The sequence below is a fragment of the Hypanus sabinus genome, chromosome 2, assembly GCF_030144855.1.
Source record: "Hypanus sabinus isolate sHypSab1 chromosome 2, sHypSab1.hap1, whole genome shotgun sequence".
NCBI classification, from domain to species: domain Eukaryota; kingdom Metazoa; phylum Chordata; class Chondrichthyes; order Myliobatiformes; family Dasyatidae; genus Hypanus; species Hypanus sabinus.
Window position 1 is genome coordinate 179,561,435 of NC_082707.1, and position 15,646 is coordinate 179,577,080.

At 42.2% G+C, this 15,646-nt stretch overlaps 1 protein-coding gene across 5 annotated transcripts in view; it reads left to right on the top strand.

Moving 5' to 3' along the window:
- LOC132388055 (autophagy-related protein 2 homolog B-like) overlaps positions 1 to 15,646 on the top strand; it is a 146,620-nt gene that overhangs the window by 119,276 nt on the left and 11,698 nt on the right. For all 5 annotated transcript variants that reach the window (XM_059960415.1, XM_059960421.1, XM_059960426.1 and 2 more), the window contains 5 exons: positions 3,972 to 4,056; positions 5,661 to 5,859; positions 9,866 to 9,935; positions 11,203 to 11,285; positions 14,246 to 14,367. In XM_059960415.1, coding sequence (XP_059816398.1) covers positions 3,972 to 4,056; positions 5,661 to 5,859; positions 9,866 to 9,935; positions 11,203 to 11,285; positions 14,246 to 14,367 — 559 coding nt within the window. The remainder of the gene's footprint in view (positions 1 to 3,971; positions 4,057 to 5,660; positions 5,860 to 9,865; positions 9,936 to 11,202; positions 11,286 to 14,245; positions 14,368 to 15,646) is intronic.

Sequence of the window (15,646 nt, forward strand, 5' to 3'; positions counted from 1 at the left end):
CTTCATGTTGGCTTTTAAGATGTCTTTGAATCTCTTCTGTTGTCCGCCTCTTTTACATTTGCCTTCTTTAAGCTGGGAGTAGAAGATTAGTTCCGGCAGACATTCGTCTTTCATCCAAACAACATGACCACTCCATCTTTGTTGGTTCTTGATGACGTAGGCTTCAATGCTTGTTGTTTTTGCTTCATTTAGCCCACTGACGTTGGTTCTTCTATTTTCCCAGCTGATTTTTAAAGTGTTTTGAAGACAGCATTGATGGAACTTTTCAAGTGCCTTCAGATGTCATTGGTATGTTGTCCAGGTTTCTGATGCATACAGGAGCTTTGGGATTACCACAGTTTTGTACACTAACATTTTGGTGTCTGTTCGGATGTCATGATCATGAAAGACTCTTGTTCACAGACGTCCAAAAGCTGTCCTAGTGCATTTAAGGTGATGTTGGATCTCATCATTAAGGTCGACATTGGAGGAAAGGTGACTTCCAAGATACAGAAGGTGGTCCACATTTTCCAGGGTTATTTTGCCAAGTTGAATTGATGGTTCTATCCGATTTGTCTCAGTTGTTGACGATTGGTAGATGATCTGAATCTTCTTGGAATTGATGGTAAGTCCAAGTTTTGTGTATGCACAGTTGAAGGCAGTCAGAATCTGTTGTAAGTGGTTTTCTGAAAGAGCTGCAACACTGTTATCATCTGCGTATTGGAACTTGATGAGGGAACCTGCAGATATCCTGTTTTTGGACTTGAGATTGGCAAGATTGAAAAGTCTGCCATCTGTTCTGTAGATGGTTTTGATTCCTGGGGGTCTGTCGTCCTTGATAACGTGGATGATTGTCGCAATGAAGATGGTGATCCCTGTTTTACTCCTGATCTATCTTGAAAAGGCTCACAGTTACTGTTGCTGACCATGACTGTGGCAAGCATGCCAATGTGGAGGAGTCTCAGGATTCGAATGTACTTTTCAAGGCATCCATAAGTGGATAGGACATCCCATAGGAGTTCCCTTGATACAGAGTCAAAGGCTTTGGTGAGGTCGATGAATGCCAGGTTGAAGTTGTCACATTGTGAAGGTCATGTCAGTTGCTCCACATGATGGTCTAAAACCGGCTTGTGTCTCCAGAAGGATCTTCTCAGCTGAAGGCTTGAGCTGGTTGTTCATGATGCGGCTGAGGATCTTTCCTGCAGTTGCTAACAGGGAGATTCCATGATAGTTTCCGCATTCGGATCGATTGCCTTTTGTAGATGGTAACAATTGCTGAGACTCTAAAGTCTGCTGGTACGTCTTCATTTATCCAGATCTTGATGAGAAGTTGATTCAGTTGATACCTCCAATTTTGTAGACCTCAGTCGGTGTTCCATCGAGTCCAGCGGCCTTGATGTTTTTCAAGGTTTTGATGGTTTCCTTGACTTCTTCAAGTGTTGGTATTTTGCTTAGGGAGTCATCAATGGGCTGTTTTGGAATGTTGTTAATCACATTGCTGTCAAATGAAACGGTTTGTTTTAGAAGATCTTCAAAGTGCTCCCTCCATCTAGAATTGATGTCAACATTGCTCTTCAGGATGGTTGAACCATCTTTGCTTTTGAGAGGGGCTTGACCATGAGTGGATGGACCAAAAATAGCTTTAGTTGCATTGAAAAAGCCTGGAGTGTCATTGGCGTCTGCTAGTTGTTGGATTTCCTGAGCTTTCTTCCTCCACCATTGGTTTTTCAGGTTTCAGGTGCTCTTCTGGACTGCAGCCTTGCATTCCTGGTAGCATTTCCTTTTGGTAGCCGATAAGCAGCGGTGATGGCCAAGTGTTTATGTACAGTATATTTAAGGCAGAGGTTGATAGATTCTTGATTAGTCAGGGCATGAAGGGATACAAGGAGAAGGCAGGAGATTAGGGCTGAGAGGAAAACTGGATCAGCCATGTTGAAGTGGTGGAGCAGACTTGATGGACCAAATGGCCTAAATCTGCTCCTGTATCTTGTGGTTCGGGTGAGGGTCCGGGTCTGAAAGCACTATAGTGAGATCAAGTTTAATGACCTGGTATAAAAGATCACGATGCCTCTTGGATCTTTGATCCGCACTCAGTGCCACTTTATTAGGTACCTTCTGTTTGTGCTGTTGCCCATTCACTTCAAGGTACAGTGTGTTGTGCATTCAGAGATGCTGTTCTGCATACCTCTGTTGTAACACATGGTTATTTAGTTACTGTCATTTTTCTGTCAGCTTGAACCAATCTGCCTATTCTCCTCTGACGTCTCTCATTAACAAGGCATTCTTGCCGAGAGAACTGTTGCTCACTGGATGTTGTTGTTCTTTTGTCGCATCATTCTGGATAAATTCTAGAGACCTTTGTGTGTGAAAATCCCAGGAGATTGGCAGCTTCTAAGATACTCAAACCACCCCATCTGGCACCAACAATCATTCCACAGGCAAAGTTACTTGGATCACATTTCTTTCCATTCTAATGTGAACCTCTTGAACCCTGTCTACATGCTTTTACTCATTGAGTTGCTGCCACATGATTGGCTGATCAGATTTTAGTTTAACGAGGAATTAAAATGGCCACTGAGTGTGTCAGAACATGAGACACAAGCAGGAGTCGGCCAATTGGCTTCTCAGCTCTGCTGCACCAATCACTATCATCAAACCTGATCCAAACTTGGCCTCAGCACCATTTTCCCACGCTCTACGTTCAAAGTTCAAAGTAAAATTTATTGTCAGAGTGCCTATACATACATGTCACCACATCCAACCCTGAGATTCTTTTTCAGTGGGCATGCTTAGCAAATCTATCGAACAGTAATTGTAAACAAGATCAATGGGCAACAAACTGCAAATGCAGATATAAATAAATAGGAATAAATAACAAGCATGAAATAACAATACAACAGAGTCATTAAATGAGTCCTTAAATTCGTCTAACTATCCCCTTTTGTTCAAGAGCGTGATGGCTGAGGGGTAGTAACTATTCTTGAACCTGTTGGTGCGAGTCCTGAGGGACCTGTACCTTCTACCTGATGGCAGCAGCGAGAAAAGAGCATGGCCTGGGTACTGAGGATCCTGCTTTTCTACACCAATGTTTAATTAGGAAAGGTTAATGGTTGGAAGAGTTTTACCTGTGATGCACTGGGCGGAATCCACTACCTTCTGTGGGATTTTCCATTCAAAGGTGGTGTTGTTCCCATTCCAGGCCATAATGCAGCCAGTCAGCACACTTTCCACCACACATTTATAGAAGTTTGCAAGGTTTTCAATGTCATACTGAACTTCCAGACTCCTGAGGAAGCAGAGGTGCTGTCGTGCTTTCTTTGCAATAATATTTGTTGATGGGTCCTCTGAGATAGTGACCCATCATGAATTTAAAGTTACTGACCCTCTCTTCCTCTGATCGTCTGATGATTACTGGCTCATGTACTTGTGGTTTCCCTCTCCTGAAATCTACAATCGGTTCTTTAGTCTTATTGACATTGAATGAGAGGTTGTCATTACACCATTCAGCCAAGTTTTCAGTCTCTCTCCTGTATGTTGATTCATTACCCCCTTTGATATAGCCCACAACAATGGTGTCATCAACAAACTTGTATACGCTGTTCGAGCTGTACTTAGTCACACAGTCATAGGTGTAAAGTGAGTAGAGCAGGGGGCTAAGTACACATCCTTGCAATGCTCCCGTGCTGATGGATGTTATGGAGATGTTTTTGCCAATCCACCCTGACTGAGGTCTGCAAGTGAGGAAATCCAGGATCCAATTGCACAAGGGAGTATTGAGGCCCGGGTCTTGGAGTTTACTGATTAGATTTAAGTCTCTCCATACTCCTGACACCCTGTGTCCTTGGAATTGGGGAGGAATGTTCCTGTTGTAAATTGAAATGTGACAGCTCTCTAAAATATTCAGTTTGAAATTTGTCCTTTACTATCTGTTAATGGAGTGGTTCTTTGGAAAATTCCTTATCACTGTGTCTCACTTTTATTCCTGTTTTTAGGATGCCCTGTTTTTCTTAAAGGACTTTTTCAGTAGCCTTGCTGCAGAGGTTGAGCTGTTAATTCCTCCAGATCCTGTGCAGGAGGGTGAGTAGTAGCTCACTATTGTTGTGTCCTAGGCAAACATCAATGTGATTTTACAACTATGATCACTTTAGAATTCCAGTCACTACTAGAGTGGATATGGAGAGGATGTTTCTAATAGTGGGAGAATCTAGGTCCAGAGGGTGGTGAATCTGTGGAATTCCTTGCCACAGATGGCTGTGGAGGCCAAGTAATTGGGTATATTTAAAGAGAGGTTGATAGATTCTTGATTAGTAAGGAAGTCAAATGTTGCAGGAAGAAGGAAGGAGTATGAGGTTGGGAGAGAAAATAAATCAGCCACGATGTTGTGGAAGTTGCAGAAAGACGAGGGTTAACATAATATCCAGGCAAGGATGGATAGACTGTAGATCGAATGCAGACAGCCCAGACAAGAAAGGTCTTTGAAGAGCATAGTTTCCCTTTGCACACTAGGAGTCTGGAGACAAGTTAAGTGATCCACGGTGCACACACCAAGTAAGGGACCAACTAAGTTTTACTAGTTTCAAAGTAACCTTGGTTGTCAGCTTGTAGTTTTTGTTGACTTTTAACACTTGTATTATGAATGGTGATTATTCTTGTGGGTGAGAAATTAAAGCATACATTGATTAGCAAGTAGTCAATATCCATAACTGCTGGCTAGTTTTGTATAAATATGGCATTTCTCTGTTCAGAATTCAGAGCAGCATGGTGACAGGGACCATGCTGATCATCTTGTGCACAAGTAAAATAAAGTATGGTTGAGCAGTAAATGAATGTGTGTTCTGATTCCAGTTATTGGTGATGACAGTGGAATGGCAGAGCGGACTTAGTGTGTTGAATGGCCTAATTCTGCTCTGATGTCTTTGGGTTTTACGATTTAACCTCCTTCCGCTATGGTTCTGTGTGACTATGTTGTGACAATGTAACAGAATTCACTAATGAAATAAAATGACCAACAAAACCCACACATTTTACCCAACAGATGTAGGAATCATGTGTTGGTTTCAGGAGTTTGGTGAGGAGTGTACAGACTGTGTGGCTTGCCCTGTGCATTAGGGCTTCAGTGCTAGGAATGTTGGCCTAGATGAAAATACTGATTTTGGTATGCTTATCCTGCTAGAAGGTTTGGAGAATCTTGGAGGGACACCATTAACATTAGTTGTTTGAAATGCCTGTACGTCAGGGTCTATGTCTCAAAAACTTGTAGGAGACCAAAATCACAAATGTTCTCAAGACCATGAGCACTGGGCTGGGGAGAGGTCTTGATCTTCAAATCTCATTTTTCTCAAATGAGTGCATTTGTTAAGCTTTAGTTTAAAGGGAATTGATATGTTAAATCTGAATTTGTGCCATTCAACCAGAAAATGCAAAGACAGCCTCTGGGTCAGAGGAACAATGTGGGGAGAACTAGTCTAGTTGGGTTCCATTTTCTGACTAGTAGAACATGATAAAATAATAAACTAGTATGCAAAGAATTTATTGAGACACTCTGTGTTGATTGTGGTGATAATTGCCTAGTACTCGTAAAGTTCAAGAAATTAATATTAATTGTTGCACAAAAGTGAAATGAAGTTGAACAGCAAGATGCTGTCCTGTGCTAATTACACTCTCTGCGTGTCTTCCCACAGTGAGAAAATCTCCTGGGTCAGATGCCGCCAGCAGCCTTTCCAAAAATGGAACCACTGCTGCAGATCATGGCCCCATAATTACCCTTCCAGGTCAGAGCAAACACCGACTGGGACGTTCGACTGCTGCGGCTACGGTCCCAATCAGCGAGGCAGAGGGAACTGCAGCAGCAGCTTTTGCAGACCAGCCGATCTTCTTCAGGTGAGCTTCAGATGTGGGAAAGTGACAGTCATTAGATGCAGTGTGGCAGCAGGCCTTCCTTCTCTACCTTGTGGACCTTTACGGGGCAGCACAGCAGCCTAGCAGTTAGGGTAATACTTCACACTACCAGCAATCAGGGTTCAATTCCTGCTACTGTCTGTAATGAATTTGTATTTGCTCTGTAGATTTCCTGCTGTTTCCTCTCACATTCCAAAGATGTATAAGTTTGGATTAGTAAGTTGTGGGCATGCTAGGTTGGTGCCAGAAGCATGGCAATACTTGTGGGCTGCCCCAGCACATCCTCAGACTGTGATGGTCATTGACACAAAGTATTTCACTGTAAATTTTGTTGTACAAGTGACAAACAAAAAAGCTAATTTTTAGAAGGTATGAAAAATATTAGGATCATCTCTAGAGGATTGATCAGTTAATATAACTGTACTAAATTTTGCTTGACCACATGGAGATATTGTAAATATGGTCTGGTTTCTATTTTGTTACAGAAGATTCATATCTTGATATTTTCAGAAAAGGTATTGGGGTCTGGATCCATAGATCGCAGAAAGTGACTATGCAAGTAGATACGATGGTAAAGAGGGTGTATGACAAGCTTGCTTCATTGGCAGGGGTGTTGAATATATGAGTAAGGAAGTCATGCTGCAGCTGTATAAAACTTTAGTCAGACAGCACTGACTATAGTGTGCAGTTCTGGTTGTCCCATTACAGAAAGATATAGAGACCATTTATGAGCTGTAAGGAGATGTAGGATAAACTTGGGTTGCTTTCTCTGAACTGGCAGAGACTGAGGGGAGACCTGAGGTTTTTGTAAATTATGAGGGTCATAGGTAGGGCAGACATTCAGAATCTTTTTAATAGAAATGTCAAATACCAGAAGACATGCTTTTAAAATTGGGGAAGTTTTGGAATTTAAAAGTGATGTGAAGGGCAGGTTTTTACCGAAGAGCGGTATGTGCCTCGATTGGGTTACCAGGAGTAGTAGTGGAAGCAGCCAGTTTGGTGAAATTTAAGAGGCTTTTAGATAGATACATGAATACAAGGAGAAATGAAGGATATGTATGATACACAGGAGGAGGACATGTAGTATAAATTAGCATCAAGAGCACCATAGCACTGTGGATGGCCTGTCCAATGATGCACTGTTCTGTGAGGGAACATGAGAGGTGTGACAGTGAAAGATTAACAGGGTCTCTATTTACTGGACATTTAAATCAAGAAAAGTAAGTGCAAGGAATTTGAAAGAAAAGCAAAGTTGCTTGAAATGCATCAAGATGTTGCTGGGACTTGAGGACCTGAGTTATCGGGAAAATCTGAATAGGTTAGGAATTTATTCCCTGCAGCACATGAGAATGAGGGGAGATCTTCTAGAGGTATACAGAATTATGAGAGATTTAGATATGGTAAATGCAAGCAAGCTTTTTCCCCTTAAGCTGTGAAACTAGAACTAGAGGTCATCGGTTTAGGGTGAAGAGTGAAATATCCAAGGAGAACTTGAGGGGAAACCCCTTCACTTAGAGGGTGGTGCTTATGTGGAACGAGCTGCTAGCAGAAGTAGTGGTACATGGACAAGAGGGGTATGGAAGGCTATGATCAGGGATTCAGTAGGTATCACTTGGCAAAAAAACAGTTCTGCGTGGACTAGATGGGCTGAAGGGCCTGTTTTTGAACTGTATTGCTCTGTGACTCTATCTAACTCTCGCTTTCCTTGGTTAAATTAAGGACCGTCAGCAGAAAATGCTAGAGATCCTTAGAGGTCATTGATCTGTTTTCTCTTGCCACATGTGCTACTTGACTGACTAAACTTTACCTTAGCTTTACAAATAAAATCTGCAAACCATGCAAAAGGCTTCCTCAAAATCAGGTTGGCACGTGTTTGTGTTTAGACTAGCCTCATTGATGCAGTGGATATTGTTTCAGTGGTCTGGTTAGAGCTGTCCACGCTGACTCCAACACACAAATATATTATTTCCAAACCTCAAAGATGTTTGAACAGTAATTGAATCATAGAGTATTTATTGTACTATGGCACAGAAACAGGCCCTTTGGCTTTTCAGATTTAGTAATCTGTATTTGCATATTGAGTTTATTCTTCATCTAGGGTTGCATTCTGTATTATTGCAACCAGTGCTGTGTTCCAAAGTAAAAATCATTCTAACTGTAGAGTTAGAATGAATCACTGCAGTTCCTTCTACATTGAAGTTTAACAGATCCTACCATTTGTATTATGTATGTTGTTGAGTGCTGTCAGGTCATCATCATGTATGGATAGTGTAGTTGTCCATAGGGCTTTCATGGCAAGATACAGAAGTAGATTGCCAGGCCTTTCTTCCACACAGATACTGCTGCTGCCCAGGTTGGAACCCGACTGGATTCGAACTCAGAACCACCTGCCTTGAAGTCCAGTGCTGATGCCACTACACCACCAACCAGCGCTCCTAAACATGAAGCATTCCTGTATCTGTACTTTAATAGTTTTTGATTAGATTTGCGCTTATCCATGTCAGGCTGCTATTTATTAAGTATAGCTCAGCATTCAATTTAAACATACCCTTAGTTCTAATCAAGAAGCTTCAAAACCTGACTTCTGTACCTCCCTCTGAAACTGAATCCTTGTCTTCCTCACCAGAAGACCACAATCTGTGCAGACCAGAAATACCATCTTCTCCTTGCTGACAACCAACACTGGCACATCTCAGAGATGTGTGCTTAGCCCATTGCTCTACTCTTCTTTACACCCACGAATGTGTGGCTAGGCACACCTCAAACACCATCTATAAATTTGCCAATGACACAGCTGTTGGCAGAATTTCAGGTGGTGATGAGGAGACATACAGAAGCGATAGATCAGCTGGTTGAGTGGCATCGCTAATACAACATTTCACTCAACATCAGTAAGCCCAAGGAATTGATTGTGAGCTCAGGGAAGAAGAAGTCGAGATAACACACACCAGTCCTTATTGAGGGATCAGAAGTAGAAAGGGTTGAACAGTTTCAAGTTCCTGAGGATCTATCCTGAGCCCAACATATTTGTGTAATTACAAAGGAAGCAAAACAGTGGCTATATTTTATTAGGTTAAGGGTATGTCACCAAAGGTGCTCTCAATTTTCTACAAGTGTACTGTGGAGAGCATTCTAACTGGTTGCATCACTGTTTGGTATGGAGGGGCTACTGCACAGAATCAGAAAATTTTGCAGCTCTGCCAGTTTCATCATGGGCAGTAGCCTCTCCAGCACCCAGGACACTTTCAAAAGACGATGCCTCAGAAAGACATGTCCTGGTCCCATTACCCAGGATGTGCCCTCTTGTCATTGCTATCATCAAGAAAGAGGTGTAGGAGCTTGAAAACATATACTCAACATTTCAGGAACAGCTTCTTCCCCATCGGCATCAGATTTCTGAATGGACAATGAACCCATGAACACTACCTTAGTATTTTTTTGCACTAATTTTATTTAATTATATGTGTGTGTGTGTGTGTGTATATATATATGTGTATTATAACTTATAGGCTTTATTATTTATCAATGTATTGCTGTTACAAAACAGCAGATTTCATGATACATCCTGATGATATTAAATCTGATTCTAATTCTGAAATCCATTTTTATGATCAATGGAAATACTTATTTAGAGATTCAGCATGGTTACAGGCCCATCGTGCCAATGGCACAATCTAATTACACCCATGTGACCAATTAACCTACTAACCCATATGTCTTTGGAAAGTGGAAAGAAACTGCAACACCCTGCAGGAGTTCATGTGGTCATGGGGAGAAAGGACAGAACAAACTCCTTACAGACAGTGGTGGGAATTGAAGCCAGATCGTTAGCACTATAATAGTATTACACTAACTGCTAAGCTAAAGTGCTGCCCGTAAAAAATAATTAATCTTGGATATTCAAATTTACTCTCCAGGTTACATTGGCTTGGAAATATGCCAAAGCACAACAGAATTTTTTTTTAAACCAAAGCTTTTGTCGTTCCAGGGAATTTCGCTTCACATCTGAGGTCCCCATTCGATTGGATTACCATGGCAAGCACATGTCTATGGATCAAGTAAGTTGTGGAAGGAATGGGGTACTACCAGCTGAGTGCTGTTTGTGCAATTCGATTCAATCAGTGAATAGATCTCGAATGGAAGCAATCTGCTCTGTCCATTGCGCCAGGTTACATTCTGTTTCTAGCTAATGGAGGAACATCCACAGAGGTTCTTATCCCGTTCCTATATGAATGAAGCAATTGAATTTGTCTCTATCAAGGATCAACTTTATTCACCATAAACATTTAAGTGTGTTCGGAATTTATGTGGTACGTTGGTCAGGGTGCAATGTTTAATGAGTAATTACATTTAACAATTAATAAAGAATGAAAAATTATGTAACATATAAAGTTAGAGGTTAAAGTACAGATATAGTAAAAGGGCAAAGAGACATTAAATTTCTGCATGTACTTACAATGTAACCAGCGTTACTCCCAAAGTGCCATGGTTGCAAAGCGGTTAGCACAACACTATTACAGCTTGGGGCATGGGAGTTCACAGTTCAATTCCGTGCCGTCTGTAAGAGGTGTGTATCTCCTTCCCATGAGCATGTGCGTTTCCTTCGGGTGCTCCAGTTTCCTCCAGCAATCCAAAGATGTACTGGTTAGAAGGCTAGTTATCATTGTAAATTGTCCTATGATTAGGCTAGTGTTAAATAGATGGGTTGCTAGGTAGTCTGTCTCGTTGTGCCAGAAGGGTGTATTCCTTGCTGTATCTCTAAATAAATAAATATGAAAAGTGGTTTAAAGTGTTTTACAGTGTAATACAGGAGTAATAGATGTAGAGGATGTAGTAGCTAACTAAAATGATTAATCAGATTTATTGCTTGGAGAATGAAACGTTTAACTTGGCATAGTTTTCGTTTTAATAGCCCTATAGTGCTCTCCAGAAGAGAAGTTTTAGAGAAGGCAGTTTGCAGGGTGGGTAGTGTCCACTATGACTTTTTCCTTCATATAAATGCACACAATATTCCAAATGAGGTTTTACCAATGTCTTGTACAGCTGTAACATGACATCCCAGTTCTTGACCAATGGAGACCAGTATATCAAGCACCTTCATCATCTTGTCTACCTGTGTTGACACTTGCAATGAACTGTGTACCTGCACCCATCTGAGCTACAGCACTCTCCAGGGCCAGGGAGTGATCGATCCTCTTTCACAGAATGCCTGGTCTCTCAGGCTGAAGTGTGTGAAACCTGTGGTTACTGGAATAAGCTCATTGCCACATGGAAGCAGCACGGCAGACTGATCACAAGGTCTCCTTACCATCTTTCTTATTGCAGGGCACCTTGGCAGGAATACTAATTGGACTGGCTCAGCTGAACTGTTCTGAGTTGAAGTTGAAAAGATTGTGCTACAGACATGGGTAAGCACAGTCAATCTGAATAATGGCTCTTCTAATGCTGTCCTTGTTGTCCTGAGTACATAAGGCCTAGGAGAATTCGGCTATTTGCCACATCAAATTTGCTTCGCCATTCAATCATAGCTGATTTATTTTCCCTCAAACCTACTTTCTTGCCTTTTTCCTGTAACCTTTGACACCCTTATTAATCTAGAACCTACAGTATCAACCTGCACTTTAATAGTACACCCAGTAACTTGGCCTCCACAACTGGCTGTAGCAATGATTTACACAGATTCACCACCATCTGGCTGTAGAAATTCCTCCTTATCTCTGTTCTAAAAGTATGTTCTATTTTGAGGCCATACTCTCTGGTCCTAGACTCCCCCACTATTGGAAACATCCTCTCTTTATTCACATTATCAAATCAATATTCAGTAGTTTTCAGTGAGAGCCCTCTCTTCATTCTTCTAAACTCCAGCAAGTACAGTCCCAGAGCCATCAAATACTCCTCGTACATTAACCCTTAGCCCTGACTTGAATTTGACACAGAGTGTAATAGGCTTGATGATTGCTGGAATTACCCTTTAGGTGAGGAGGAAGTGGGCTTTGAGACAGAGCTGCCCAATGTAAGGCCATGGATCTCAGAAAACTCTCACTCAGAGGATGGTCCCATTGTGGATAATCTTGAGGCAACAGTGAAGTATTCAAAAAAACACAAGGTTTGTTCAGGTTATGGCCAAAGTGACTCTGATAGCTACAAATAAAACGCTGAAGGAGTTCAGTGGGACAGCAGCATATATAGAGAGAAATGGACAAATAGGTTGAGATCATTTAAATCTAGATAAAGATTCTTGACCAAAATATTGACTTCCGTTTCTTTCCACAAATGCTGCCTGACCCATTGAGTTCTAACCAGCATCTTGTTTGTTGCTTCAGGTTCCACCATGTGTGTTCTCTTTTGACTCTAGCTCTGATAACTTTTCATTCTGCTCCCAGGAGGCCTTTTTTATCCTCCTGTCTACGAGCCTGTGCTGATCAGCTGGCTCCCTCTTCACTCAGCTCTTTAATAGATCTCTGGAGCTGAGTGAGGTTCCGACTTGCTTAAAGCGCTCTACCATCATCCCGGTCCCCAAGAAACCCACCATCACAGGACTGAACAACTACAGACCTGTCGCATTGACATCTGTGGTCATGAAATCCTTTGAACGCTTGGTGTTGAACCACCTGAAGACCCTCACCAGCAGCCTGCTGGATCCCCTGCAGTTTGCCTACCGGGCAAATAGGTCAGTAGACGATGCAGTCAACCTGAGACTGCACTATATCCTGCAACATCTGGATCGTCCTGGGCCCTATGCTCGGATGCTGTTTGTGGATTTCAGTTCAGTGTTTAACACCATTGTCCCTCATACCCTCTGCTCCAAATTGTCTCACCTCACTGTGCCACCTGACCTCTGCGATTGGATTTACAGCTTCCTGACCAACAGAAGTCAGCAGGTAAGGATGGAACAGGTCACCTCGGATACTCGAATCACCAACACCGGCGCCCCCCAGGGGTGCGTCCTCTCTCCACTGCTGTTCTCCCTCTACACCAATGACTGCACCTCCTCCAACCCCTATGTGAAGCTTTTGAAGTTTGCAGACGACACCACCGTCATCGGACTCATCCAGAACAATGATGAGTCTGCATATCGACAGCAGGTGGACCAACTGGCGCTCTGGTGCAGTCGGAACAATCTGGAGCTGAACACGCTCAAGACAAAGGAGATGATAGTGGATTTCAGGAGACATCCCCCCCATTATGTCCCCCCTCACAGTCCTCGGCAGCCTTGTGTCCACCGTGGAGAACTTCAGGTTCCTGGGAACCACCATCTCTCAGGATCTGAAGTGGGAGCAGAACATCAGCTCCATCCTGAAGAAGGCCCAGTAGCGGATGTACTTCCTGTGGCTCTTGAGGAAATATGGTCTGCCTCAGGAATTGCTGCTGCAGTTCTACACTGCAGTCATTGAGTCTGTCCTGTGCACCTCCTTCACTGTGTGGTTTGGAGCCGCCACCAAGCAGGATAGAACCAGACTACAGCGCACAGTGAGGACTGCCGAACGCATCATTGGAGCCTCCCTGCCCTCTATTGTGGACCTGTACTCTTCCAGGTTGAAGAAGAGGGCGGGCAACATCATAAAGGACTCCTTCCATCCTGCGCACGGACTGTTTGAACTGCTTCCGTCTGGTAGGCGCTTCAGATCCCTCCAGACTAAGACTGATGTTTTTTTCCCTACTGCGGTCACTTTGCTGAACAGTTAACTGTCGGCTAACTATTACTTGGATTGCACTACCTGTATGTATAATCTATATTTTCATTTATATTTAGCATTATTATTGTTATGAGCAGAGAGACAACATCTGCCAGAAGTAAATTCCTTGTATGTGTACAGGTACTTGGCAATTAAAGTCTGATTCTGATTCTGAGACATACAACAGTACAGCACAGAAACAAGCCTTTCATCCCATTTAGTCCATGGCAAACTGTTGGTCTGCATAGTCCCATTGAACTACACCTGACCATATCCATCCCATCCATGTACTTATCCAAACTTCCCTTGAAAATTAAGATCAAACCCAGATCCACCACTTCCACTATCAGCTCATTCCACACTCTCAGCACCCTCGTGACAGATTCCCCTTAAATATTTCACTTTTCACCCTTAACCTATGTCCTCTAGTTCTAGTCTCACCCAGCCTCCGTGGAAAAAGCTTGCTCGCATTTGCCCTTATCTATACTCCTTACAGTTTTGTATACCTCTATCAAATTTGCCTTCACTCTTCTATGCTCCAAGGAATAAAGTCTGGAGAACCTATACAACCTTTCCCTTTTATTATCAAACTAATGAGTGCATTTTTGGCATTGTCTGTGTATCTCTGTTCTCAACTCCTCTTTCAGCAGCAAGCTTCCATCTGACACTGAACTTTACTGGTTATTCTGCAGGTTGTTGGGCGTGGACAAGCTCGTGTCATATGCACTTAATGAATGGCTGACTGACATCAGAAAAAATCAGCTACCCGGTATCCTTGGTGGCGTTGGACCCATGCACTCTTTTGTCCAGTTGGGTGAGTATTTACAGTGTGGTGTGTGGGATTTCAAACATGCATTGTCATCAGCAAGAAAAGCATTTTCTTCCAATTCCCTAAATAACTGAAAGAAAATTGCTATGAACTACTTACTTCATCTGCTACAGTGCATGTAGTGAATTCCACAGAACTGCTGGGGAAGGAGTCTGTGAAGGAAAACTATTTTAAAGTTTGTTATGTGGTCTTTTCTATTTCAGCTCAGGGTTTTTGCATGCAGTATGTATTCATAAACCAAGGAGATGACATACTGTTCAAGGCCACAAGAAAACACTTTATTAGCACTCTCACAAATCCATTACAAAAAGAAAATAGAAATCTCTTCAGCAGCAGTACAGAAATCTAAATAATACTATCATTCATTAAGTAAGCTGATCTGGAGTGAGCAGCAGATCCAACAATCTTACACGCAGCCTGTTTTCTCTCCTTCTCCCTGTTTAGGTCTAATTCTGCCTCTCTTGATGTACTTAGCGTTCCCTGTCTCAGCAGCAGCTGTGATCCAACCCTCGACAAAACTCTGTTCCCTGCTGCACCAAGGAAGTGCTCCTTTTTAAACCCTTCAAAACCCCTGACACTGGTTCTTTTCCATACAATTGATATCTGCACCTGCACAATAACCTCACCTTTCCCAGAAAAATGTTTTTCACCATTTTCCACTGTTATGGCTGTAGACTTGTATTCCCTTAACTTTATCAAGACATCCCTGTAGACTTGTTGTCTTGTACTTTCCTAAACAATCGCTCTCCAAGCTAACAGCATTTAGACTTCCATTTTATTTTAGCATACACCTACTGTAGCTATAGAATTCAAGTGTGCAGTTCAAGTTTTGATCAATTAGGACCCACCAAAATACTGAAAGAATTTGGTAATAGATGGTTAGGTATTCTCTTCTGTCAAAGATGGCTATTGTATGATGTAACCTAGCCAGTAGTGCTGAAGAGTTTTAATAAATTAATTTATTATTAATTCTGTATTTTTAAGCATTTGACATACGTTGTGCAAAAAGAGAGTAAAAATAATGAAGTAGTGTGTTCAGGAACTGTTCAGAAATCTGGTGACAAAGGGGAAGAAGCTGTTCTTAAAACATTTCAGTGTGTGTCTTTAGACTCCTGCACCTCCCCCCTGATGGCAGTAGTGAGAATAGGGCATGTCCTGAATGGTGGTGGTCCTGAATGATGGATGCTGCCTTTCTGAGGCACTGCTCTTTGAAAATATCCTTGATAGTGGAGAGGCTGGTGACTGTGATGGAGATGGCAGAGTT